Source organism: Pongo pygmaeus, chromosome 8 (assembly GCF_028885625.2).
Source record: "Pongo pygmaeus isolate AG05252 chromosome 8, NHGRI_mPonPyg2-v2.0_pri, whole genome shotgun sequence".
Lineage (NCBI taxonomy): Eukaryota > Metazoa > Chordata > Mammalia > Primates > Hominidae > Pongo > Pongo pygmaeus.
In genome coordinates this window covers 23,250,852-23,277,821 of record NC_072381.2, presented here as the reverse complement: position 1 = coordinate 23,277,821, position 26,970 = coordinate 23,250,852, and the positions used below count along the sequence as shown (strand labels likewise).

At 42.8% G+C, this 26,970-nt stretch overlaps 1 protein-coding gene across 1 annotated transcript; it reads right to left on the bottom strand.

Annotated features, from left to right (window-relative positions):
* Positions 1-1,791: 1,791 nt before the first annotated feature.
* On the bottom strand, positions 1,792-26,970 carry MSRB2 (methionine sulfoxide reductase B2). Its single transcript, XM_054435884.2, has 5 exons — positions 26,811-26,970; positions 18,329-18,429; positions 12,272-12,348; positions 3,291-3,438; positions 1,792-2,003 (listed from the first exon to the last, which is right to left on the bottom strand). The coding sequence occupies exons 1-5, from the start codon at positions 26,926-26,928 to the stop codon at positions 1,899-1,901; spliced, it is 549 nt and encodes a 182-aa protein (XP_054291859.1). The 5' UTR covers positions 26,929-26,970; the 3' UTR covers positions 1,792-1,898.

Below are 26,970 nucleotides of genomic sequence, written 5' to 3'. Positions count from 1 at the left end.
TTTAAAATGTGTGTGAAATGAAATACATGAGAATAGTAAAACAAAATGTGAGAGGACGTTAATAAAGTATTCTAAGGCTAACATTCCTGGAGAACTCAAAATGAGTAATAATTTACATATGATGGTAACAAGTAAGGAAGCATGTTGTAATTTCCATGGTAGCTACTAAAAGAAATGTAAAATAATATATAACAAGTTCATAAAGAGAAAAATAGTATAAATAAGTTTCCTTTTTGCCCATAAAGTCACAAAGAGAATGATTTATATACTTTCAGTAACAAATGATTCAAGACTCTTGATTTGTGAAATACTTGAGTTGCTATTCTTCTTGGTATAACCAAATGCCTGCTACCATGTGAGCCAATTCTTATTTGTCATTTTTAATTTAGAGTTTTTGTTTTTTGAGATGGAGTTTTGCTCTTGTTTCCCAGGTTGGAGTGCAATGGTGTGATCTTGGCTCACTGCAACCTCTGCCTCCCGGGTTCAAGCGATTCTCCTGCCTCAGCCACCCGAGCAGCTGGGATTACAGGCATGTGGCACCATGCCCGACTAATTTTGTATTTTTAGTAGAGACGGGGTTTCTCCATGTTGGTCAGTCTGGTCTCAAACTCCTGACCTCAGGTGATCTGCCTGCCTTGGCCTCTCAAAGTGCTGGGATTACAGGTGTGAGCCACCACGCCTGGTTAGAGTCTTTTTTATAAAAGAGCATGTTCATTGACTTAGCCAAAAAGCAAACATAAATTTTAGTGAATATTTTATTTGGACATTTTAAAGTTTAGCTTTGTAACCAGAAGGTATGAAGGTGAACATTTATTCATAATCATTTAAATCTAACCAAGTCCCATTGCAGTTTATTTGTGGGTAGTGTGGTTGGAAGTAGCATGCTCAAGACATTTAAAATTTTGAAAAAAAGTCATGCATCTGATCGATCACCATATACGCTCCCAGAGCACAGCTCCTCCGTAATCCTGCTCTTCAGTGCTAGCATTGTTGATTCCTCGGATCCTGTATTCTCCTTCCTCTTCTCACTTGATCCCTTATTTATATCAAGGACTGAAACACGGTGGAAGGTGCAGGGAATTTTTGTAGGAATTGTTTGGCTTAGTAGTCCATCAGCCTCCTGATGTTCCCAGAGTCATGCGCTTGTCTCAGGCGAAGCTGTGGAAGTGTTTGATGGAAACAGCTGTCCCTCTGTCATTCTGTGAAGTTCCACTCCAAGTGGGAGTTGGGGTGATACGGTTTGGATGTTTTCCCTCTCCAAATCTTATGTTGAAGTATAATTCCTAGTGCTGGAGGTGGGCCCTGCTGGGAGGTAATTGGGTCATGAGGGTGGATCCCTCATGGCTTGATGCTGTCCTGGTGACAGTGAGTGAGTTCTCGAGAGATCTGGCTGTTTAAAAGTGTGTGGCACCTCCCTACCACTCTCTCTTGCTCCTGCTCTGCCATGTGAAACGCCGGCTCCCCCTTCACCTTTTGCCATGAGTAAAAGCTCCCTCAGGTCTCCCCAGAATCCAAGCAAATGCTGGCACCATGCTTTCTGTACACCCTGCAGAACTGTGAGTCAATTAAACCTCTTTCTTTATAAGTTACCCAGTCTCAGGTATTTCTTTTTTTTTTTCTTTTTAATTTTGTTTATTTTCCTAGTTTTTTTTTTTTTTTTTTTTTTTTCAAATTCTCCCAGATCCTGATCAGGTACTTCTTTATAGCAACACAAGAACAGCCTAACACACAGGATTAGGTTGATTCCAGGTAAATAAATTAAGAGAAGCAATGACTCGCTGGAGACAGCAGCAAACTCAGCCCAGTTTTATTGCAAATAAAACAAGTCATTCAAGTGAATTGTGGAAATTGAGGGTGCACATGAAGGGGTGGCAAGGGAACGGGACTCTTGAAGATGGTCAGTGTTTCCTTGGTTTGAACTTCAAAGCCACACTGTTGATGCAAAACCTCTGACCATTGGGCCCAGGTCCATCAGGAAACACGTGACCTAGATGAGCTTCACACTGCAAAGGACAGAAGCCTCTGTCATCTCCAAATGCAAACAAATCTCTTTATGTAAAACCAGACAGACGAACCCCCCAAAATCACTCCACTCCGGAGTCTGACATCTGTGTTAGGAGAAAAAGTCTATTGCATCCGAATTCAATTAAGAAATGAAAGAAAGCAGAACACAGTCATGGTAAATAGTTTTACTTTATCAATAGGATGTGAGCAAATGATTAAATTTGGGCCTTTACAGTTACTCATCTAAAAATGGGGATAATTATCATACCTACATAAGAGAGCTGTGGGGACAATTAATTGATATATTGCATGTAAAGCATTAACATAATTCCTGGGTAAGTACTGAATAATATTTTAGTACCCAGTGTATTATTATTATTTATTACTTAAGGCAAAACCACGCTCTCTTAATCAGCTTGCCTCTAGTGTTTTACAAAACCCATGAGTCAGAAAACATGAGCAGCTAAGGATATCAAAATGAATTTGTGATCTGGATTTAAGCCATTCTCTCCTACTGGGCTCACAGAAGGCAGAGGTGCTGACGTCACCTGCAGCATTGCTCTGCAGGCCAACGACACGCTGCAGAGTGCAAAAGGAGGGTGGAGAGGTGGAGGTGCCAGCCACACTGGGTAAGTCAAAGATGAGATGCCAGTCACTCTGGCAGGATAAGGGCTTCCTGCTCCTTATCCCTGCTCAAAAGAAGGTGAAGATCCTGCCTCTGTTCTCATCTCTGTGGAAGGTTAGAACCAGGAAAGGCCACATTAGAGAGAGGCTGGAGAAGCCTTTTCTCTTTTTTGCAGTGCCCAGATTGAAGTGAGAGAGTGATCGTTATTGGCATGTGTAGAAACCCCATGTGTTCTGGGCTGGGTGCGGTGGCCCACGCCTGTAATCCCAGCACTTTGGGAGGCCGAGGCAGGTGGATCACTTGAGGTCAGGAGTTTGAGACCAGCCTGGCCAACATGGCGAAACCTCATCTCTACTAAAAATACAAAAATTCACTGGGTGTGGTGGCAGTCACCTGTAATCCCAACTACTTGGGAGGCTAAGGCACTTGAACTCAGGAGGTGGAGGCTGCAGTGAGCTGAGATCGTGCCACTGCACTCCAGCCTGGAAAACAGAGTGAGACTCCGTCTCAAAACAAAACAAAACAAAACATAAAAGAAACCCATGTGTTGTGAAGACAAAAGTATCCCTATAAAAGGACACCAGACTTGCCAAGAACAAGAAAGCTCTTTGTGGCATTGGGGGCAGCATCAGGGAAAGTAAAACAAAATAAGAAATCTCACCTGCTTGCAGACAACCTCTGTGCGAGCTGATCCTAATGAGGTGTCCAAACGTCTCAGGATCCCTGTGTGGCTTTCATCAGAGCCAGACGTACCATGAGCCTCGGAAAACGAAGGCCACCCAGTGCCAGAGCAGTACTTTTTCTCAGAACTGTGGAAGACATAAACGATACTACAGCTGCTAATGACACTGTAATTAACATGCCAAGAGGTGCCCCGATGTGTTGTTCCAGGGAGCAGGATCCGTTCCCACTCTCCTCTGCCAGATCCCACACCCAGTTATGTGACAGTCAGTCCCCCAGGAATCGTCCTCACTGCACCTTCACTGTGGAAGCCATTGCCTCTCGAAGTGGAAGGACTTCTTGATCCTTTGATGCTAAAGGCTTCTTTCTGGATGTCCAATAAAGATCAAAGACACATGGTGTTTTGTGAACTGTATTGCATATTAGGTAACACAGATCAAACCCACGTGTTGAAAATGTAAAAGAAAGAAATCAAAATGAAATACTAATGGTCGAAGGAAGTCATGATCTTGGTGCAGCACAGAAGTGTAAGGTCTGATGAGAAAGTCATGCTTAGCAACAGGAATTTCAGGTTATCTCAACACAGAAGCCTGACCAGGGATTCAAAAGCTGCCTCTGGCCACTTCTTAGCTGTGTGAAACCACAGCTCTTGAAGCCTCAGTTTGCTCACCTAGCAAATGGGAAGAATATCTACCCTACAGGGCTGTTTTGAGGATTTCAGGGGAAACTCTGTGAAGTGTGATATAAAGCTTAGCACAGTTCTGGGCACATGGTAAGTTCCCTGAATGCTTGCTGTGATGGTGATTATTAGTATTAATTAATACTCCTGGGTACCTGGCATCAATCACTGCAATGAAACCTAACCCTCCAGAAGTCTCCCAGGGACTCATGATGCTGGCACAAGGAGAAGAAGGACAGCAGGCAAATCCACTCACCAAAGACCCACCCGCTAAGTGCTCTCATGGATAAGCTCCCTTAAATGGCACTGGGAAAATAGACTTCAAAAATTGCTGTGGCAAGGAAATGGCTCTCTCTATCTAAGGAAGAAAGAGAAGAACTGAATGTTAGACCCAGCCAAAAAAAAAAAAAAAAAACACTAATCTAAGAAGAAAAAGTGGCAAAGAATCAAATCCCTAGACTATGAACATAGAAGGAAGCCTAGCTGACAGCACAAACTCCCACAGAAACAATTGTGTAATGCAGCAATTCTCAAACATTTTGGTCTCAGCACCCCTCATGTCCCCTCTGTGGCTCCAAAATTAATAGGGATTGCTGAGAGCTTTTGTCTGTGAGTTACATATGTCAACATTTAACAAATTATAAATTATAACTGAGAATTTAAAAATACGTGTGCATTAATTTTTTTTAATATAGCCCTGAGTGCCCCTTATCTGAAATGCTTAGGACCAGAAGTGTTTCGGATTTCGGATCTTTTTGAATTTTGCATCTTACTTGACGGTTAAGCATCCTTAATCTGAAATACTCCAATGAGCATTTCCTTTGAGTATCATGTTGGTTCTCAAAAAGTTTCGGATTTTGCTGGGCGTGGTAGCTCACGCCTATAACCCCAGCTTTTTGGGAGGTGGAAGCGGGTGGATCACTTGAGCTCAGGGGTTTGAGACCAGCCTGGACAACATGGTGAAACCCCCTCTCTACTAAAAATAGAAAAACTAGCTGGGCATGGTGGTGCATGCCTGTAGTCCTGGCTACTCGGGAGGCTGAGGCAGGAGAATAACTTGAACCCAGGAAGCGGTGGTTGCAGTGAGCGGAGATCAGGCAACAGAGCGAGACTCCATCTCAAAAAATAAAAAAGTTTCAGATTTGGGTGCCTTTCAGATTTTGAATTTTCAGAGTAGAGATGCTCAACCTGAAATAAATTTATTATATGTTAACATAACATATATTTAAGACAAATAATTATACTTTTCAAAATGAAACAAACATTTCATGAGAAGAGTTGCACTGTTTTACAATTTTGCAAGGCACTTTAACGTCCGGCTTAAAAAAAAGACAACTGAATCTTCATACGTGCCTCTGAATTCAATCTGTTGCTATGTTGTTTTGATTGGAGTATAAAATGATGTGGCCTCAAGTGGCCTCAAGTATGGTTGGAAAAGCCCCTAGAAAGGTCCCCCCCAGGAATCTCTGAGGTCCTCAGACCAGGCTTTAAGAACCACAAGTATAGCCATTAAGAGGAAGGGCTTTGACTTCTGAAAGATTTGGGTGTGAATCTGGGATCTGTCTGTTACATCTGTATCACCTTGGCAAGTCATTTAATTTTTTGAAGCCTCAGCGTCCTAATCTATAGATAAGTATAAACTAAAAATAAAGTTCTAAGCCACCCACTGACTGAATAGAGCCCTTCTTGGCCAAGAGGACTCCAGAAAAACCTTTAAATCGAGTTTCCAGTCATGATGGGACAGGAGGTCAGACACACCTCATTATATCCCCTCCCTTTCGTGGTTTAGACACAACAAATGACCAGCATTAATGTTTAAATAGAGATCATAAGACTGGCAGAACAGCCTCTTTGTGGCAATAATATACCAAATTATAAACAGGACCTAAGGCCATGCCAGGCGAGGGTGAAGTCACGCACCCCTGCACTTCTTAAAGAATCAACTCTAACTGCCAGAAGGGTTTTTTTTTTTCTCTAGTAGTTAAACAGTCACTGGCCTTGAGATAAGCAGTGTTGAAGCAATTGCAGCTCATCTACCATCAGGCACTGACTAGCTGAGACCCTCTGTTCCACCAGCCATAACTACAGCTTTGATTGCACAAGAGACTGATTTTAGTAACTTTCTCCTGATTAAAAGACCATGAACTGGTTCTGGATGGTTTACAGAGGCTGTGCACTTGCGGGCCTTCATATCCTGAAAGACCTTTTGATGTATAGGATCTAATTATAATACATTTAAATGTTAAGTTTCTATGCCCAAATAAACATAGGTCATAGGTTACATGCATGTTTGTTCAATATGCATATATCAGGACCATCTTCACGAATTTTCATAGCCCCTCCTGTAATCTGTTAAATAGGTATATTTAGCCAACCCCTTCAGCATAAAACTCCTACCCTAGCTGCTCCCCCTTCCAAGTGCCTGCATCTGCTCTTGGCTGGGAGCTCGCTTCCCAGCCTGTGGGATGGCCACCTTGAAGGCTGTAACCCTTTAGAAGAAATAGTCTCCTTTTCTAAATTTATAGATTGTATGATTTTTTTAAGCTAACAATAGCAATGGCATTATCACGTCACTTTCTGTATGTATGCTTAGCATAGTACCTGACACATGGCACATAAGTCAGTAGCTATTTTTTAATTTTTTTTATTATTAATACCAGAAATATGAAATGTGAGCAGTTGTGGGTCCAACTAGAAGTGTCTGCATATTCAGGTCGGGTCCTTTGCAACCCTCCTCCAAGGGTTCAAAAACATTCATCTGGCCACTCTGCTCAGGGAAAAACATCATTAAGTATCTTTTAATCCCAGTCTTTCCGTCCTCAACATTATATATCAACTAGTGATCATTAAAGGTATTTTGATGGAGAATTATGAATACAATAAAATTTTTTAAATAAATGAAACTAAGACTAATAAAAACTCATTAAAACATTTTATGGGAAACAATAAACCTTTATTGATGCAATTAGCAGAATCTAGAGATTTTACCAAGTAATATGAGAGGCCTAACATATATAAGTTAAGACTGGGAACTGAAATATTAAAGCCAATCAGAAATTCCAATATACATATTTAAGTGATTAGCAGATTGTAAGGTTTGCCCTTGAAGAACTAAAACCATTCTGAATCATATACTCTAAGGGATTTTTACTTTGTTTTGTTTTATTTGCTTTGGTTTTCCTTGATTTCTGGAAGTTCTACAGTTCCCAAACCAACAGCACAGGCACTTGGTGATAACTGACAACCCTAACCTCTTAGAAGAATTTCTATTCCTTTGAGGGAATGGGGCACACAGAAGGTTTTTAACAATATTACTTAGTTACTCATGGTACATACGACATCAGGATGTTACGTAAAAGGTGAACTAGTATCAGGCTCTGTTTCCTCTTATTTTAAGATTTATGATCATGAAATATGTGATCCCACAATAGATTTTAATAAACACTTTCCAAATAGGCTTATGTGGAAGAAGAAAGGGAGAAGGAGGAGAGTGGCAGTGATGGGCAATGTCACTTCATTCCAAGTTAAGGAAAGAGAGTCTGGAGTCCCTAGGAGTGTGACAACACATTCTGGAAAGTGTTCTTGACCCAGACACCTTTGATTAAAGGTCTCTGATTTGGAGAGTCAGAAGCTCTCCAAAACTGTGCACCAAACTCATTCCAAAAACTATAGGATGATGAGGAGAATGACGCTAAATCTGGTGGATGAGGCTGGGAACAAGGCTCTGGAAAGGGAACTCATGAGTTACACTGGCTGGGATCACTCTCAGAGGCTGGTTATGTCTTCTGGGAAACTTACACCTGTAATTCAGAGAGCAGGCACCAGAAGGTGATGGCACATATGTCAACGGAGCTGCCCACGTGGCTTAATGGAAGCTCAGCTAGTGAAGAATGTGGGCTCTGGAGTCCAAAACTGTGGGTTCATATTTTGGCTGGCTACCTGTAAGCTGCAGAACCCTGGACAAGTTATTTCATCTTCCTAGCTCTCAGTTTCCTCACGTGAAATAATAATAATAACACTACGGGGAGCTGCCGAGAGGTCTGATGAAATGATGCACATGAAGAGCCTGGGCATGGCACCTGCCACATGCCCAGAGGGCTCCTTCATTGCTGGGGTGCTTCCCACTCTCAAGAAGAGTGCAGTGGAGCCCGAATCCCTGCACTATCACTTAGATAAGTGACCTTGAGCAAGTTAGTTAAATTCTTTAAGCCTCAGTTTTTGCATCTGTTAAATGGGGGTCTTAATAGCTCCTTATTGGAGGGTGAGGATTGTTTGCAAAGTACTGGAGCCCAGTGTCTGGCATGTAAGTGCTCAAGAAGTTGCAGCCACTTCCCTCACATTTCCACAGTGATTTCATAATCACAGCTTTTTTTTTTTTTTTGAGATGGAGTCTCACTCTGTCACTCAGGCTGGAGTGCAGTGGCTCAATCTCAGCTCAATGAAACCTCCACCTCCTGGGTTCAAGCGATTCTCCTGCCTCAGCCTCCCTAGAGGCTGGGATTACAGGTGTGTGCTACCATGCCCAGCTAATTTTTGTATTTTTAGTAGAGACAGAATTTCGCTATACTGGTCAGGCTGGTCTCGAACTCCTGACCTGCAGTGATCCACCCGCCTTGGCCTCCCAAAGTGCTGGGATTACAGGCATGAGCCACCACGCTCAGCCCATAACCACAGCTTCTGATAGTCCCAACATTGCTATGATGTCTAAGCAGCAGGACGGATATTATTAATCAACCAATCAATAAGTACTTATGGAGCATCTAAGTATTAGTTTCCAAGGTGGCTATAACAAAGTACCACAAAATGGGTGGTACTCTCTCACAATCTGGAAGATAGAAGTCCAAAGTCAAGGTGTCCGCAGGGCTCTGAAGCATCTAGGGAATCCCTCCTTGCCTCTTCCTACCTTCCAAGGTAGGCAATCTTTGGTTTGTAGCTGCGGATCACCAGTCTCTGCCTCTGTTTTCACATGGCTGTCTCCTCTCTGTCTGGGCTTCTTTTCTTCTTATAAGGACAGCAGTGATTTTGGAATTAGGGCTCACCCTACTCCAATATGATCTTATCTAAACTAATTATACCTGCAGCCACCCTATTTCCAAATAAGGTCACATTCCCAGCTTACAGAGATTAAGACTTCAACATGTCTTTTTGAGAGACACAATTCAACCCATAACAACTTCCATGAGCCTTGTCCAAGAAGCATAAGATGGCCAAGGGACTCGAAAGCTAATCAAGTTTATCTCCTTCACTAAATAAAATACTTGAACCAATAGGAGAATAATTAGGTCCTAAATTGTGTGATACTGATAAATTAATAGGAATTTGAAGCAGATTAAAAAAAAACCCCACAGTGTGTGCTATCAGAGAAGGTTTCAGGAGAAACCTGGGATCCAAAAATAAGTGGAATTTCAATTAGTATTAGTGGGGCTGAGCAGATCCCAGGAGGCCAGCTCAGCACAAAGGGAAGTCCCAGGCAGGAAGCAGCCGAGCTGGAGCACGGAGCTCAAAGGAGTGAGCCCTGCATTTACTTGTTAAAAGAACTACTTAGTTTTGGTTGACCAACTTTCCCTTCACTTTCACTCCACACAAGCATTTGAAGGAATTATTTTTTCTGTACCTCTGCTTCCTACTATAGAGACTGGAGACCAGAGACAGAAAGAGAAGGAAAATGAGAGGCAAAACAAGAATATATTTCTAAAACTCCTCTTGAACAGGAAGAAGGCTCAGGAATATAGTCTGCATTTGTATATTCTCATTAATTAGAATATATCCTCCAGAATTCCTCAGGATCAAAAGCACATTCATGTATACAGCCCTAAGAGGGATCTATTGCTTAAGAACACATCATTACGCCCGGGTGCAGTGGCTCACGCCTGTAATCCCAGCACTCTGGGAGGCCGAAGCGGGTGGATCACCTGAGGTCAGGAGATCAAGACCATCCTGGCTAACATGGTGAAACCCTGTCTCTACTAATAATACAAAAAATTAGCCAGGCATGGTGGCACACGCCTGTAATCCCAGCTACTTAGCAGGCAGGAGAATTGCTTGAACCTGGAAGGCAGAGGTTGCAGTGAGCCAAGATCATGCCACTGCACTCCAGCCTGGGCAACAGAGAGAGACTCCATCTCAAAAAACAAAACAAAACAACAACAACAACGAAAACATCATTGCTAACTTGCATCAAGTGCCTGGCCTGAGTCAGTCACGTCAGGCATTGCTCTGTGCTTTTCCATGTATTAATTCATGACTCAGATTATCCTCCCAACAACCTTATGAATTAGGTACTATTATCTTCATTTTACAGGTGAGGAAATCAGACACAGAAAGGTTAAGAAATTTGCTCAAGGTCACACAGCAATGGAGCCAGGATCTACACCTTGGCAATCTTAACCATTCTACTGCCTCTCCCATAAATGAGTGCATCTTTAAGAATAGTATATTCTGGAACATAAATAATCTTCAGGAATATTTTATTTCCTTCGGCTGCAGTAGCAGCAACAGGAAAGGGGAAGAGAAACAAACTCAGAAGTCTTTAAGAATGCAAAATGGAAACTTTTCAACTCAAACTAAATGGTTACACAAAAACAAATAAGGTTGGTGAACTGGCAGTCTCATAAACTGGCCACTTGGTCAATGGGCTTTTGGAGAATCGGCTGGTTTTCCCATTAGTCTTGGCTGCTTCACAACCTCCAGGACCTGGGGTTGGTCATTTAACTTCCTTAATTTGAACTAGCATTGTGCTAATATAGTAGCCTCTGGCCACACGTGGCCTTTTAAGTTTAAATTAATTAAAATTAAATGGAAAAAGTCAGCTTCTCAGCCACGCTAGCCACACCTTGAGTGCTTAACAAGCATATGTGATGAGCGGCTACCACATGGCCAGATACAGACATCTCCACCACCACGGGAAGTTCTACTGGACAGAGCTTTCTGCTCTGGACTCAGGACCCTCCTGGCTCCAGTATTCTGACACCACAACTAAGCCTGCAAGGTGAAAGGAAGGGAAGAAGGCCCCCCCTTTTTCAGATGCGGAAACCGGAACATCAAGGAAGGGGAAGAGTGAAGACTATGATTTAGAAGAATGCTCTTGTGAGGATGATTTATCTTCTGTATTCACAGTGCGAAGAGGGAGACAGAGCACTGCCTGGTGACTGCGGCAACAAGGGAGCCTTTCACACGCTGGCAGCATGGTTCTATGGCTGAAAGCTCATGGGCCATCTCAAAATCCTACCTCTCCTCTTTAACACAACCAAAGGTCAAGAAATAACTATTGTCTCAGAAACCTGAGTCCCACATTTTACTGTGCAAAAATTAACCTCCTTCTAGTTTCCCCCATGCCAACATGAATGCATCCGGGCAAAGGCCTGCGCATCTGTGAGCACGGAGGAAAATCGATGCTAATCGCTCCTCATCCTTGCAGGCGGGTCCGGCTTCCTAAGGCAGCCCACATTAGCAGCCAGCCGGGCAGGAAGGCCCAGACTGCTCAAAGCCCAGAGGACAGAAGGAAGCACTGCCTAATGGGCGATGCACAGAGCTGGCTTGATTTATATTTTATTCTAAACCAATTTAGGGTTGATGCAAAAGAAAGGAAAACATCTTTGAAGTTCTGAAAAATAGGACTTCAAAGATATTTTCCTTTCTTCTCCATCGAATCTACTTTTTTTAAAGACTGTTTCCTGCATGTCTAAACAAAAAAGCCTTTGTTGAGAGATTTCAGATCCTGATTGACTTAAAAGAGGCTTTGAAATCAAGGGACAATTAAATTTACTTTCAGCTGTATAGAAGAGGGTATGGTATTCACTACTGTCAAGCATTGTGGGGAATCTATCCTCATAAAATTCTACATTTCCTAAATTAAATTATAAACCCATTTTCCCTGGGAGAGAGTTTTAATCACATGGCCCAGCAAATATAATCATGGTTTAGATTTCTTTAAATACTTTCCCTCTTAAAAAACAAAAAACAAAACAAAAAAAAACTCTAATAGCTTTATCATAAGGTGCCCACCGAGTTTTATTTCCTTTCTATTTCTTGAGGATAGAGAAAGGAAGAATATAAGCTAAGAAGTCTTGTTAATGGCTCTAAATGCTAGAAAAAAAAAGTCAAGACAGGCAAGTATCTTATATGAATAGCTCTCCTTACAGCAACAATGCAAAATGAGAAGGGCAGTTTAAAAAACAAAATGGGTATTATGGGTATTTATTTATCCAAGATCTTAAATGAAACAGAGCAGTAAGAACCTGGAGGTTTGGTCTCCTTCCGTAGCTCTCGATTCTTTATCTTACCTGAAGAGTGGACTATCGCAGCACACGCAATGATACATTCCTGCTTCCTTGTTATTCAGGTAGATCCCACTGAAAGGCTGAAAGTAAATTAGATATGTCACATTCAGATTTCTCATACTACTGGCAGGAGTTGAAACAGCAGATTTAAATCCTGGGTAAGTCCCCAAATCAAGGAATTTCTGTACTAATTTGACGAAGTGCAAATAACGCCAGAGAGAAAATTATAATGTACCCAATGAAGCAGCCTGCAGATGTATTTACAGCCGGGGCTTTATTGCACCCAATATTCAAATTATGACTTTGATAATCTTTGTATTCATACAGGACTTTTCATCCAAGAGCATCAAAGTCGGTGAAAAAGCAAGAAAACAGAGTCTTGTCCTCTGTGATTGTGTGAGATTTCGGTCTCCCTTTTAAAAGAGTTAATACAACAGGAATCTAGTTCACTGTCTAACATACTTTGAAATCTCCAGTTAAAGACAGAATATAAATATATAAAAAGCATAGTTCAGTGAGATCAGGGATTTTGCCTTTAATATGCTTCACATAATGTTTAGGACACAGCATACTTAACAAATGTTAAATAATGAGCTAGATTCCCCACCCCCTCAGTGCCCAGGTTACTACTTAGATGAAATTACTGTGTTCATTGTGGGTTACAGGGTTTGCAAGTTTTCAGAGGTATTCTGAGAGGAGAACAAGGAGACAAGTCAATGAATGAGCCAAGTCAATATTTTTTAAAATGTTATTTCTCAAACTTGATTTTTTTTTTTTTTTTTTTGAGATGAAGTCTCACTCTGTCACCCAGGCTGGAGTACAATGGCATGATCTCAGCTCACTGCAACCTCTGCCTCCCGGGTTCAAGTGATTCTCCTGTCTCAGCCTCCTGAATAGCTGGGACTACAGGTGCACACCACCACGCCTGGCTAAGTTTTGTACTTTTACCGGGTTTCACCATGTTAGCCAGGCTGGTCTTGAACTCCTGACCTCAAGTGATCTGCATGCCTCGGCCTCTCAAAATGCTGGGACTACAGGCATGAGCCACTGCACCCAGCTGATGACTTTTTTTTTAAGACCATTTTTGCCCAATTTCTTTTGTCATCTCCTCTGTCAAAGAAAATTAAAGAAAAAACAACCCTTGCACAAGCTGACCATGAAGATCTGCTATCACAGGGCCTGGCGACAGGCACTATCCCCTCCTATGGGCTAGAGGAAAGCCAGAGCACAGAACAGCTCACCAAGTGACAAAGCTGACTCAGGAAATCTTCAGACCCCTCCAGGCTTCCCAACTCAAAAAATTCACGGTTCAAACATCCAAATTCCCTATGGTAGTATTAACAGCACATTTTCAGTGAGCTGTATAAGAGACAATTTCAAATTAACCTACTGAGCCTACCATCTGGGCACACTTGGATGTTTTCCTTCTTTAAAACCCTAAACTTAGCTGCAGAAATCTGAACAGTAGTGAGCTGGTCCTTTATGGCCAGTCCCCTCAAATGCCTGCTTCCAACACTGGCACTAGTTAGCAGCTGTAAAGAAGAGGAAGTTGGCAGGGTGTGGTGGCTCATGCCTGTAATCCCAGCACTTTGGGGGGCCGAGGCAGGTGGATTACCTGAAGTCAGGAGTTCAAGACCAGCCTGGCCAACATGGTGAAACCCCATCTCTACTAAAAATACAAAAATTAGCCAGGTGTGGTGGCACATGCCTGTAATCCCAGCTATTCGGGAGGCTAAGGCAGAAGAATTGCTTGAACCTGGGAGGCAGAGGTTGCAGTGAGCCGAGATTGTGCCACTGCACTCCAGCCTGGGCAACAGAGCCAGACTCCATCTCAAAAAAAAAAAAAAAAAAAAAAAAAAGAAGAAGAGGAAGTTTCCCATCCTTCCCACCTGGACTGAAGATGAATGCATGGAAAACGGGGCTGCCCAGTCCCAAGGCTGATCTAGAAAAGCCTTTTCATAGGATCCAGACAGCCTGGGAAGACTCAAAACATAATTTCATTATTGCAGGGGGGCAGTTGGACAGAGGAAGTGACAGATAACTGCTATCACAGTAAGCAAAATAAAAATTAAAACGTCAATGAAGGCAAGGTGCGGTGGCTCATGCCTGTAATCTCAGCACTTTGGGAGGCCGAGGCAGGTGGATCATCTGAGGTCAGGAGTTCAAGACCAGCCTGGCCAACATGGTGAAACCCCATCTCTACTAAAAATCAAAATATTAGCCGGGTGTAGTGGCAGACACCTGTAATCCCAGCTACTCGGGAGGCTGAGGCAGAATCGCTTGAACCCAGGAGGTAGAGGTTGCAGTGGGTCAAGATCGCACCATTGCACTCTAGCCTGGGCAACAAGAGCAAAACCCCATCTCAAGATAAAAAAAAAAATAAATGAAAAGGAATACTCAGCCAACATAGTTTCTGAAATGACATCTACCCACTTTCTCCTTGCCTAGCTTCCTGATGTTTCCCTCCCTCTCCAATTTTATACAAGTCCTGTAACTTATTTAGGGTTAAACTCAGCTTCTATCTCATTTCTAGTATTTACCTGATAATCTAATATAAACCCAGACTGAGCTGGGCGCTAATGTTGCAGAGATGGGCAGCAAAACAGTTTCTGCACTCAAAGAACTTGCTACCTAAGTGGGAGGAAGACACATGTGAGCTAACAATTTATACCATGTGGTGACAGCTATGATAGAGATGGCATGGAGTTCGGGTAGCGCTGTACCCTTCACTACGAAGGAGGGAGTTTCCACAAAGGCTGTCTGTATCAGATATTATCTGAGATGGGAGGGAGTCTTTTTATTTCTTACCCTTTTATTATTATTCTAAATTGCACAACTGATTGTTGTTTATTATAGAAAAATGCCAACACTAAGCTGACTTTTGAAGAGTAAGAGTTAATTGAATGAGGAAATGGAAGAGTATTTCTGGCAGGCAGAACACCTTGGGCAAGGCCCACATGAAAGAAGAGGGCAAAGAGGAGGATGGAGAGAGATGATGCCAGAAGGTAGGTGAGACCAGGCCAGATGGGGTTGGTTAGATCATGACAAACAGCTTAAACTGTGTCCTACTGGAAATGTGAAGCTACTGGAAACTTGTAAACTGGGTGTACGCCTGATTGGAGTTGGTTTTTAGAAAGATCACTTGACATTCAGGTAAAGAATGAACTGGAATGGGGCAAGATGCCACCAGAGGCAGAGAGCAATCTGACCTCCATCACACTTGCAGGCCTGGAGTGTGCTCCTGCTCAGGCAGAGCAGTGGAAATAAAAGAAAGAGAAGAGATTCAAGAACACTTCGAAGAGAGAACTGAAATGCCTGGCTGCACAGGGAGGGGCCGGGGTCAGAGAGAGAATGATGTTCAAGATTCCCCCGGGATTGCAAGGTCTGCTAGACCAATGGCAGTTCGCCATTCCATCTTGTCAATACAATGCACCTGCTGGAAACAGATGACATGCTCAAGAGGGATGACTGCAGATAACTTCACACAGGACTGTTTACAAAGGTGCAGACGGGGCCAATGGAAATCCACAAGTGAGGGCAACGCATCCCTGGGCTAATGACTCTGAGAAGCCATGGCCTCCACTAGGCCTGTGGGACAAAGGAAGAGGGAGTGGCCAGAACCTGGTGAGGCTGCACCTGCAGGGGAGGGCTGCCTACAAGAGCTGCCACCTGCAGTACAGGAACACAGCCACTGCCAACCTGCAGCCCCACAGACAGAATGCTGGGCCCTAGCGATTTCTCCATCCCACCTTTTGATCTCACTGTTGTCTCCCACTGGCTAAACTGAATCAATAGCTAGGGGGAAAAGGAGCTGCTCACTCTTCCTAGAGCTCAGAGCAGGGGAAGCCCATGGAGAGTGGATCTGGAGAGTAGACAGAGAATGACCTGCATAAAACCTCCCTTCTATTGATACTTGACTTGCAGTTATTGCTCAGCCAGCCTGTAAATTTATTCATTGGTCTAGCAGAGTGCTAGCATATTGCTGTTGCCCAAGAAAAAACATGCAGGAGTGAATTTTAATTTAGAGTCACCAAAGAGAAGCATTTGATGTTTTATTTCTCTTAGGTGAACAAAGCTAATGAAGGCTTACATTTCTGCAATACTCTAAAAAGTTAAACGTGGAAATGGATCCATGGAAAGGGATTTATAACATTAGTTAAAATAATGAATGATGCTCATTTTGTCAAATGGCCAAATGCAGAGAGTATATTGCACCATCTGTTTGAGAAGCCCACAGATTTATTTTCCTAAACATCTGGCAGCTCATCTCTAGGGTCTCTCTATGTACCAAGCCCTGCCTGGCTCTGTACCTGAGAATTAGGGTTGGCTTAGAATACTCTGGGAATACATACAACTGCTCACACAGTATTATGTGGTTCCCTTGTGCAATCGACACAAATGGCTAATGTAGTCTCTTTCCCAACAAGGGCTTTAGTAAAATCCCGCCTACAGGAAGTTTTCAAAAATACCAGCATTTCAGGAGACTCTATTGCGATGTGCTGGCCCTTCTGATGACTTTAGCATTGGAGAAACTGAGGGTGAGACCATGATTACAATGGCAGTGCATGTGGGTAGTGACATGAGTTTTGCAGGTGCTGACAAAGGAAAAAACATTCATACTCTACTATGCTTGAAGCCACAGGGCTGGGGTCCACTGTGTGGGATCTGCTTCAATAGTAAAAATAACTAATACAAAGTTCAATTCAAAAAAGCTACATTCCAGTAGCTATATTTGGGTCTAAGACAGACCACTTGTTAAGAAATGCGGCACTATGTTCTCATTTATATGTGAGAGCTAAAGAATTTGAACACATGGAGGTAGAGAGTGGAAAAATGGATAACAAAGCCTGGAAAAGGTGAGCAGGGGGTAGGGGGAGGATGAAGAGAAGTGGCTTAAAGTCCACAAACATACAGTAAGAGAAAAGGAATACACTCAGTGTTTGATAGCAGAGTAGGAGGATGACACTTAACAAAAATGTATTGTATTTGGGTCACAGACACCCTAAATACCCTGACTCGATTACTATGCATTATATATGTGTAACAAACTTTCTCAAGTACCCCAGAAGCTTGTATACACACACACACACACACACACACACACAGAGAGATAAATGTAGCACTGTACAAAGTGGTGTTATAATGAGGAACAACTGAGGGTTGTTCTCTCAGAAAATGAATGAAAGCTGAGATTGCCAAATGCAATTTAAATAATGTTTCCACCTCTTACCCAGCAGTCATTCAACATTCACAAAAGTTGACTTTTCGGATGCCTACTATGGCCAGCCACCACATTAGGTGCCAGGGGTTATAGCAGCGATGGCAAATGCTATGAAGGAAGAGTTCTGCTAGAAGCAAGTCTAGCTGGGGGCTAGGAGAAGGTTTCCCAGAGGAAGTGAGATTTGGGCTGAGAGCTACAAGGTAGGTCTGAATGAATGGGTGGAGGGTTTGGGGAGGGATGATGGGAGAGAAGAAGGAACGCTGGGTGCAAAGGCCTTAGAAGGGATCCCAGGACGTGTGAGAGCTCAAGGGTAGTGTGGCCAAAGTACCAGGTCAAGAGGAAAGATGGCTGGATTTGAGGATAGGGGTGGGAACCAGGGGCCGTTAGGACCTTATTAGCCATCTCATACTTTTCTTTTTCCTTGAAAAAGAAAACCTGGGAAGCCACCAAAGGTTTTGAGCTGGGGAGTGATATGGTCAGATTTGTGTTTTCCAAAGAACTCTTTGGCTGCAGTGTGGTGAATGGGTTGGCTGGAGCAAGAATGGCCATGCAAAGAGAAGGTGATGGTGACTTGGCCCCACGGGGAGGTGACAGCGGTGCACGGAAGTGAAATGACAGGAAAGTTATTTAGGAGTCAGAATAGAGATGCTGTGGCCAGGGAAAAGTTTCAGGTTTCTACAACTCGATGGATATCAACACCCTGAGAAGGGGACAATGGAAGAGGAAGACCAGGCCTGTGGACTGTTGCTGGGCAGCTGGGTTTCATAGCTGGACCTATTCCAACTGCCCCCTCACTGCCAACACACGCAATCAGAAAACTGTAAACCAGCTTAGCTTACCGGTTCCGTTCCCTTTTCTCTCGTGACGTAGAACTGCTCTGGGGTTAGTTTCTTTTGCCACTCACTCTTGGCAAGAGGCAGCTCACACGTTCCAAGAGACCCTGTATTGTTAAACAGGAATTTTAAAAATTAAAACAAAAATGTCTGATGGACTTTTCTTCCTTGACCTTTTTCCCTAAGCACGCTGTCACCCAGCAGAATAACCCAGTCCCTTCCTCTCTCTCCCACGAGTTTATTCTTCATGGGGACCAGAGGCTCAGGCACAAAATGCCTTCATTGACTATTTAATTTAATAAGAAATTAATAAGAAGTAGAGAGCCAGTTTTCTTGTCCTCCTGGGGCATAGAGTGAAAGAGGCAGTTGAAATATGAAAGAATGTGGAATACATTCCCTTCGGGTACCTAAGGGTAGAAACTGATCCTCTCTTCTCTGATGACTTTTAGAGGATGACTTTTAGAGGAATTGTTGTCAGGATCTAGCTGGAAGTAGTTGACACATTTGACAGAAAAGAACCGTGAGCTAGTCGGTTATTAAACTCTTCTCCTTTGCTGGTTTATAAGGATACCTCTGATTTTCTTTGTCAAGGGAGGTCTCTGTTTTAAAAATCTTCTTGCATGGAACAAAAGAAGAAACTCCCATAGCATATAGTCCTGAAAGAGAAACAGACCTACCATAATCTATTATGATGCTTCACGGTTTTTGTCCATATTTTGTTTTCCTCTTTCCTACTTGCCTTGGCATCTATATTACTACATTTATTCACGTGAGTGTGAACCAAGTAACTAGAGCAATACTCTCTTTAGCCAAAGGGAGTAGGAAGCCCAACTCCTATAATAAATGTTTTTAATCATCCAACATTAAGAATTTGAAAGGATTTTATAATGTGTCCAACTCTTCAGTTTACAGATGAGAAACAGAGGCCCAAAGGGTTAGTAATCTGACTATGGCACTGAAGATGAAATGTTGAATGCCCGTGATGCCAGCACCTATATATCAAACACGTCAGAAGTTACAGTTGAAATTCATTTTAGGTTACAAAAAAAGTCCTAAGTTATCCTTCGGTAAGAAAAGACTAATCTCCTCTCCAGTTTATAATACTGAACAATACTGCATTTCCAGTGATGCATATAGTTGATTGCTTACATTTTGCTAAAAGGTTTTTAAGCTATTTAATATATTAAAAGTTTTCTTCTTTCTTTTTATTACTGTTATTATTTTTACACAAGGGCTCCCCTAGGAGGTATCTTTTATTAAATATACTCTTTATAAGACTACAGGGGTTTCTTTTTACTATGGAAATAGATATCTGAAATTCCTATGGAATATACCTCAGTTAACACATGATTTTTGGGGTATTCGACACTTTGGGAACAAAACAAAATGTATTTATGTGATAATTACTATTGCTCAATGGCCTTCAGAGTTATCATGCAGAATGTCAAGTAATAAATGAAGAAGGAAGTATAGAATTTTTAAAATCACCATTTTGTAAAAATCATCAGAGGATTCTAAAACCCCTGGATGAAAGGCTGCTGGGGAACACAATAGTCACATCTTCCCAAAATACAACCCCAAAGTTTATTAATTACAAAGAAGAACATGCCACTACTTTAACCAAGCAGGCTAAGTTAGCATCACTAACAGTTGGACAAGTGACATCGTGTCTTCCTGATGTGATGCCCTGAAAAGGACACAACATCACTAGTAAAGTTTTCCTGCCAAAAATATTCAATCGCTGTCTTGTGAAGAAACAATCACATAAGTGAAAATTGATGGAAATTAATCAAAAGAAGGACTCTCCACAACTAAAACCAATGTGTGACCCTTTATTAAATTCTAGATCCCAGAAAAAAAAAAAAAGCTATAAAAGACATTGTTGGTATATGGTGGGAAATTTGAATATCAACTATGTATTAGACAAGGGTGCTCAATTTCCTAAGAGGAAAACTGTCTTGCAGTTTTGTAGGAAAACATTTTTGGTCTTAGGAAACATGCTGAAATATTTAGCAGTAAAGTGTCATGATGTCTGCAACTCTCAAATGGTTTAGCAAGAGAAATATAAATAAGTGTGAGTATGTGAGTGTATATTTGCACGTGTGTGTCTCAGTGTTGGGGAGAGAGATAGGGAAGAGCACATGAATCTAGAAAGGAACTTCATCTCTATGAGATTTTTCCCAATAGCCCATAATCCCAGTTTAATTGTGAGGAGAAACATCAAACAATCCCAGACTGAGGGACATTCTACAAGGAACCCAACCTGTTCTCCCCAAAACTGTAAAGGTCATGAAAAACAAGGAAAGACAGAGACAGTTTTGGCAAATGTACTATGATGATGTCAGAAGATAACCAGGGGGATCCGGGTGAGGGGTTTTGAGAACTCTGTACTATCTTTATAACTTATCTATAAATCTAAAATTATTCCAAAATAAAAAAGCTTATTTAAAAACTATCTTCTCCATGGCTACCCCTGTACCATCAAGCACTACTGGAGAAAATCCCCCACCTGGGGAGAGGGTTGTCCTTATAAACTCAAAGTTACTCATCTCACTGGGGTTTCAGTGAACCATGGAACCATCTTTCCCCAGTCAGCTCTCTTCCCATTTCTCTGCAATGAGTGTTTAAACCTTTTCCACTCTCAGGAATGTAAACTAGTACAACCACTATGGAAAACAGTGTGGAGATTCCTTAAAGAACTAAAAGTAGAATACCATTTAATCCAGCAATCCCACTACTGGGTATCTACCCAGAGGCAAAGAAGTCATTATATGAAAAAGATACTTGCACACACGTTTATAGTAACACAATTTGCAGTTGCAAAAATACGGAGCCAACACAAATGCCCATGAATCAACTAGTGGATAAAGAAATGATGGTATATATATACTATGGAATACTACTCAGCCATAAAAAGGAACAAAATAATGGCATTCACAGGAACTTGGATGGAATTGGAGACTATTATTCTAAGTGAAGTAAGTCAGGAATGAAAAACCAAACATCTTATGTTCTCATTCATAAGTGGGAGCTGAGCTATGAGGATGCAAAGGCATAAGGATGATACAATAGACTTTGGGGACCCAGAGAAGAAAGGGTGTGAGGGGGATGAGGAATAAAAGACTACACGTTGGGTACCATGTACGCTGCTCGGGTGATGAGTACACCAAAATCTGATAAATCACCATTAAAGAAAGAATTATTCATGTAACAAAACATCACCTGTTCCCCCAAAAGCTATTGAAATTTAAAAAAAAAAAAAACCTTTTCCACTCTCCTCAAATGATGGTCTCTACTACGTCTCCCCTTCCTCTCAACAGATTTCACTTTTGCAAAATCAAAAGCCACAAACCTTCTTGCTACCAAACCATCACACTTACTAATACCTACATCTACCCTTTTTCCATCTTGTCACAGTGGAACAAGTGACTGCCTCTGATATGGTTTGGCTCTGTGTCCCCACCCAAATCTCATGTGACATTGTAATCCTCAGTGTTGGAGGTGGGGCCTGCTAGGAGGTGATTAAATCATGGGGGCATATTTCCCCTTTGGTGCTGTTCTCGTGATAGTGAGTTATCGAGAGATCTGGTTGTTTAAAAGTTCACCTCCCCCTCTCTCTCTTCCTCCTGCTCTGACCATGTAAGGTGTGCTTGCTTCCTCTTCACCTTACACCATGATTGTAAGTTTCCCGAGGCCTCCCCAGCCATGCTTCCTGTACAGCCTGTGGAACCATAAGCCAATTAAACCTCTTTCCTTCCTAAATTACCCAGTCTCTGGTATTTCTTTATAGCACTGTGAAACAAACTAATACAAGCCTCCTCCTGTCTGTTTTTTTGCCACTTCTGTTCAGGATCCCGTCTCTTCTTGGTCACCCCAAATGATTTAAAAAGGGAATGCTTTAGCCAGAGGCACTAAAAAGAGCAAGAACAGGCTTTGCTAGAAAGAGTGTATGTCCTGGGTTCCTCCTCCCAGATCTAAACTCTGGTCCCGTGGGGGAATTTGTGAGACCTAATCTCTGGCTATCATTGACATTTGTCAAGGAAAGGACTAAACAGCATCCTGATAAAACACCCTCCTCTTGGCTTTGGCAAAGATCTTGCATTATTCCTGTGGATAGGTAAGAGGACCAACTTCAGGTACGAAGGTTGGAATTTACAGTCTGTGAAGCTAGCTTTATCTTCCTGTCTCCTTTCAGGCAGGAAGTGGAATGGGCTTAGAAAAAAACCCTATTGTCTCCTGGAAGCACTGTCCTTAGTGTGACACAACAGGCAGTACAATATAGTAGCTGACACTGGAAAGTGGGAATTAGAGAAGAGCTAAAAGTCAGTGGGACTCTCATGAATTGAGCTTTAAAACATGTACTTCTTTCGCTTTGAACCTAAGGCTTGGGTTGGTCTGGGTTCCCAACTCCCTCTCCCACACCTCTATATTTTGTTACACCTATTAGAGAGTGACTATCTGTTCTTCAGACACCACCTTCTCCCTCTGCCCTAATTTTTTTAAGAGACCGAGTCTCACTGTGTTGCCCAGAATGGAGCACAATGGCTATTCATACGCATGATCAAAGCACACTACAGCCTTGAACGCCTGGACTCAAGCGATTTTCCTTCCTCAGCCTCCCAAGTAGCTGAGACTACAGGTGCATGACACAGTGCCATGCCGTAATATTTTCTTTTTAAGTTTAAAATATATAACTAGTATTTAAATTGCTAACCGAAAGAATTAAGCCTTCATCTAAGTACAACATGAAAGGACATTTTTAATGGTTCTTTTAATCCTTATCAATGTGGACCTTTTACACTATTTTTAATGTGTGTGAAAGCTTTAGTGGGTAGGCAATAATGTTTAGACTAGTTCTTGTTCAAGCACCAATTATGCAACATTTAGCTGCAGATTTGCCAGCCTAGAAGGCTCAGTCAAGGGCAGACAGACTTTGCTTTGATAGAAAAATGACAAACGCTCTGTTGGGTACACCCAGGTCAGGTTATATGTGGGCTGTATCACTTTAAGAGGTTTCTTTGACCTGGATGTTATGAGCTGAATTGTGACACTCCCTGCCCCCCAACTTCCAAATTCATACGTTGAAGTCCTAATCCCCAGTACTTTAAAATGTGACTGAATTTAGAGACAGGGCCTTTAAAGAGGCAATCATGTTAAAATGAGGCCATTAAGAGGGGGCCCTGGTCTAATAAGACTGGTGTCCTCATAAGAGGAAGGGACAGCAGAGAAAAGGCCGCCTGGGGACACAGCAAGAAGGCAGCTATCCCCAAGTTAAGGAAAGAGGTGTCAGGACAAATCTCAGGACAAGTCTTGGACTTCCAGCCTCCAGAACCGTAAGAAAATGAATTCCATCGTTTAAGCTGCCCAGCCTGTGATATTTTGTTATGGGATCCCTAGCAAATGAACACACTGGGGCTTTAGAAAACAACCAAAGTTTAAATAAAAATTACAGTATGAGTAAATTCTGAGCAGTTTTATCAAACAGCAATTTAGGCACGTGTAAATTAGATACACGACAAGGTCTCTCACTTGGGAATGAGTCAAGTCTTCTGGCTACCGTGGCTAGAGAGAGGTTTCAACACTGGTTGTGTCCTTTTCTGTGTGTGTGCAGGTATTTTCTGTCCTCTGCACCACGTGTTCATCCTTTGGGGGCTACACATTTTCTAAATTCCCTCTACATTCTCTTGCTATCTTCACTATGAAAACATTTATCGGTTGCTGCTATTGCACGAGATAACTACACAGCTTTACTTTGAATTATGCCTTAATAAACTCAAATTCCTTGGAGTTCCCTTCTCTCTGTGTCCTGTGATTTGCACAGGCCATATATCTTGCTGGTCAGAAGTTCCACGGGGTGGGCCTCAATTTTTTCATCCCTAAGGAAATCCGATCTTGGTCCTATGATCACCTACTGGGTGCCTCCTTTGGGTTTTGCTAACCTTCCTGGCCACAGTTGCTATACTGCCAATTGTCACACATAAACCCACTCCATTTCGATAAATAATGTGTTGAATCTAATGGAACTCATTAGAAACTGGTACTAAAAGAATCCCCAGCCCATTCTGATCTGCAGAACTAGTCTCTCCCACCACAGTGCCTGGACTATTTTAACCCTATGCCCAGGATGGTTTCCTAGCATAGTCATCTCTAGAAAGAATATTTTCCTGAAGCAATAGAGTTTTTGCTCCAGAATATTTCTTACTTTTCTTTTTCAGTTTGGTCTTTGTCAATCTGGATAAAAAAAAAAATCACTCTAAGCTTATGAGAAATTGCAGCACTGGAGAAAAATACTGTCATTTCAATATCTTCTCATTTCCCCCCTCCCAATGTCTCTCTCTCTCTCAACACTCCCTAAGCCCATGATGTAAGTTAAATGTAGCTAGATTTTTGTCCTTTCCACTTATTTATGTAATCATAACTAACATTTATTGTGTGCCTGCTATGTGTCAAGCATTGTAACAAAATATTTAATTAAAAAGTTATTCTTTACAACAACCCTACCATTATCATTATCCTTGTTTGATAGAAGGAAAAAAAATCTGAAGTTTAAACTTTCCAAATTCAAGAAACATGTCCAAAGACATTGTTACAAACTGAATATTATATGTTCTCCCTGCTCCTCTCCCCACTCCCATATGCTAAAGCCCTAACTCCCAATGAGATGGTATTTGGAGGTGGGACTTGGGAGGTTATTAGTTTTAGATTAGATCATAAAGGTGAGGCTCTCTTGAGGGATCAGTGGTCCTTCCTGAGACAGTCACCGGAAGGCAGAGTGAGAAGGCAGTCAACTGCCAGCCAGGAAGCAGGTCTGCATCAGGAACCAAATCTGTTCCCACCTTGATCTTGGACTTCCTAGCCTCCAGAACTGTGAGAAAATGCCGGTTGCTGAAGCCACCCAGTCCACGGTGTTTTGCAATAGCAGCCTGAGCTCAGACACAGAGCCAGGAAGTAACCGAGAGCCAAGACTCAAAATCTGCATCTATTCATACCCAAGCCCTTCACCACAGAACTACTCCCTGTTTATCATTTTTAATGGCTGCCTAACAGTTTGTTGGATTGAATTTTCATGATTTACGTAAGTATTTCTTAACTGATTTGGTTTACAGCCAGTTTCCATTTTGTAAGAGACTAGTGTTTAAAGCATCTTTGCATCTATCTCTTTGTTCTTCTTTTGAACTATTTCCTTCGAGTAGATTCCCAGGAGGGGTGTCTGATAAGGTACACAGCTCCTGTTACCTACTGGTGTGTGGCCAAATTTTAATGTTGTTGGAGAACTTCAGATCCCAGGGCAATTCATTAGGCTGCTTCTGACAGCAGCAATTACAGCCATGAAGTAGTTACCGCTAAAACCACCATTCTTTTTCAAGGGGTTATAGAGAGCTCGTCGGTAACTGTGACGTGTTTCTATCACCTGTGGTTCTCAGCAATACAATGCTTGGCACACAGTAGGCTCAAAACAAATGTCGTCAGACTGACTAGAGACACCAGTGATTAGAAAGGCCATAGCTGGAAGTCATGTTGGATGAGCTAACATTCCACAACGCCAACGCTTTTAGTTACGTATTCTTTTAATATTGCATTTCAAAAATTTCAGGGGCTAAAAAGAGCTCAGAATGAGTTGGTACATTTTCGTCAGTTGGGTATCTCTGAACGTCTTCAATGAACACATATAAAATTGGATTCAGAGTGGGTCAATCTGGCAACCGCCCAGGAAGCCAATCCCCTGGGGCACTAAGTTACCCTGAAATAGAACTGAAATACAGGGGTAGCCGGCACAGGTCTCCCGAGGTGACTCCTTCCTGCTTGGTGAAATGTGCAGGTACCCAGACCCAAGAGAGGATCCAAAGGCATTTAGCAGAAAACACACACACACAGAGACACACACGCTCGCCCTGGTCTCTGTCTCAGTCACTAACAATGGCTGTCACCTTAAAGAAGGAACAAATGATCAACCCAGTCTCCCTGGCTCTTAGACACACTTATGGGAAGACAGCAGGGCAGGAAACACCCACAGGAACCCCAGGTCTGAACTTCCTGCTTCTCAGATGCTGGAAGGAAGCCCGCGGAACTACGAAGAGGGCTGCAGTGCAAAATACTAGGGGCCTTCGCAGGGGCGCGCGGGCCGGGCTGCTGCAGCCCAGACAGCGGGCCTTCGCCTGGAGTCCCCGATAGGGGTCAGGGGACCCCGAGCCCCACTTATGCCCCCACTCCCCGAGCCAAGAAAAAAAAAAAACAATTATGCGCACATTTAGGGGGATCATTTGTTCATTTCCTAGGATTCTCACAGGGGTCAGTCCCCACCCTGCCGCCACCAAGTTTACAATCCACTGTCCCAGATCCTCGGGTCGTGGGGGGCAGGGGCGCGCCGAGGAGGGCTCAGTAGGAGGGCAGCGCCCAGCCTGGACCGGCCCTAGACTCCCGGGTGCAGCCGGTGAAATGAAGCCGAAAGCCGTAGGTGGCGGCGGGGCCTGCGGGACCCGCGTCCTACCTGCCTCCCCTAGTCCCGGCCCGGAGCCGGGCCCGCCATCGCCCGCTTGGCCCCGCACCGCCCGCCGAGGCGCAGCTCCGAGGGTCAGGCCCCGGAGCAACCAGAGGAGCCGCGCCATGACGCCCGCTCCGGCGCCGCTCCGCCCTCTGCCCTCTGCCCT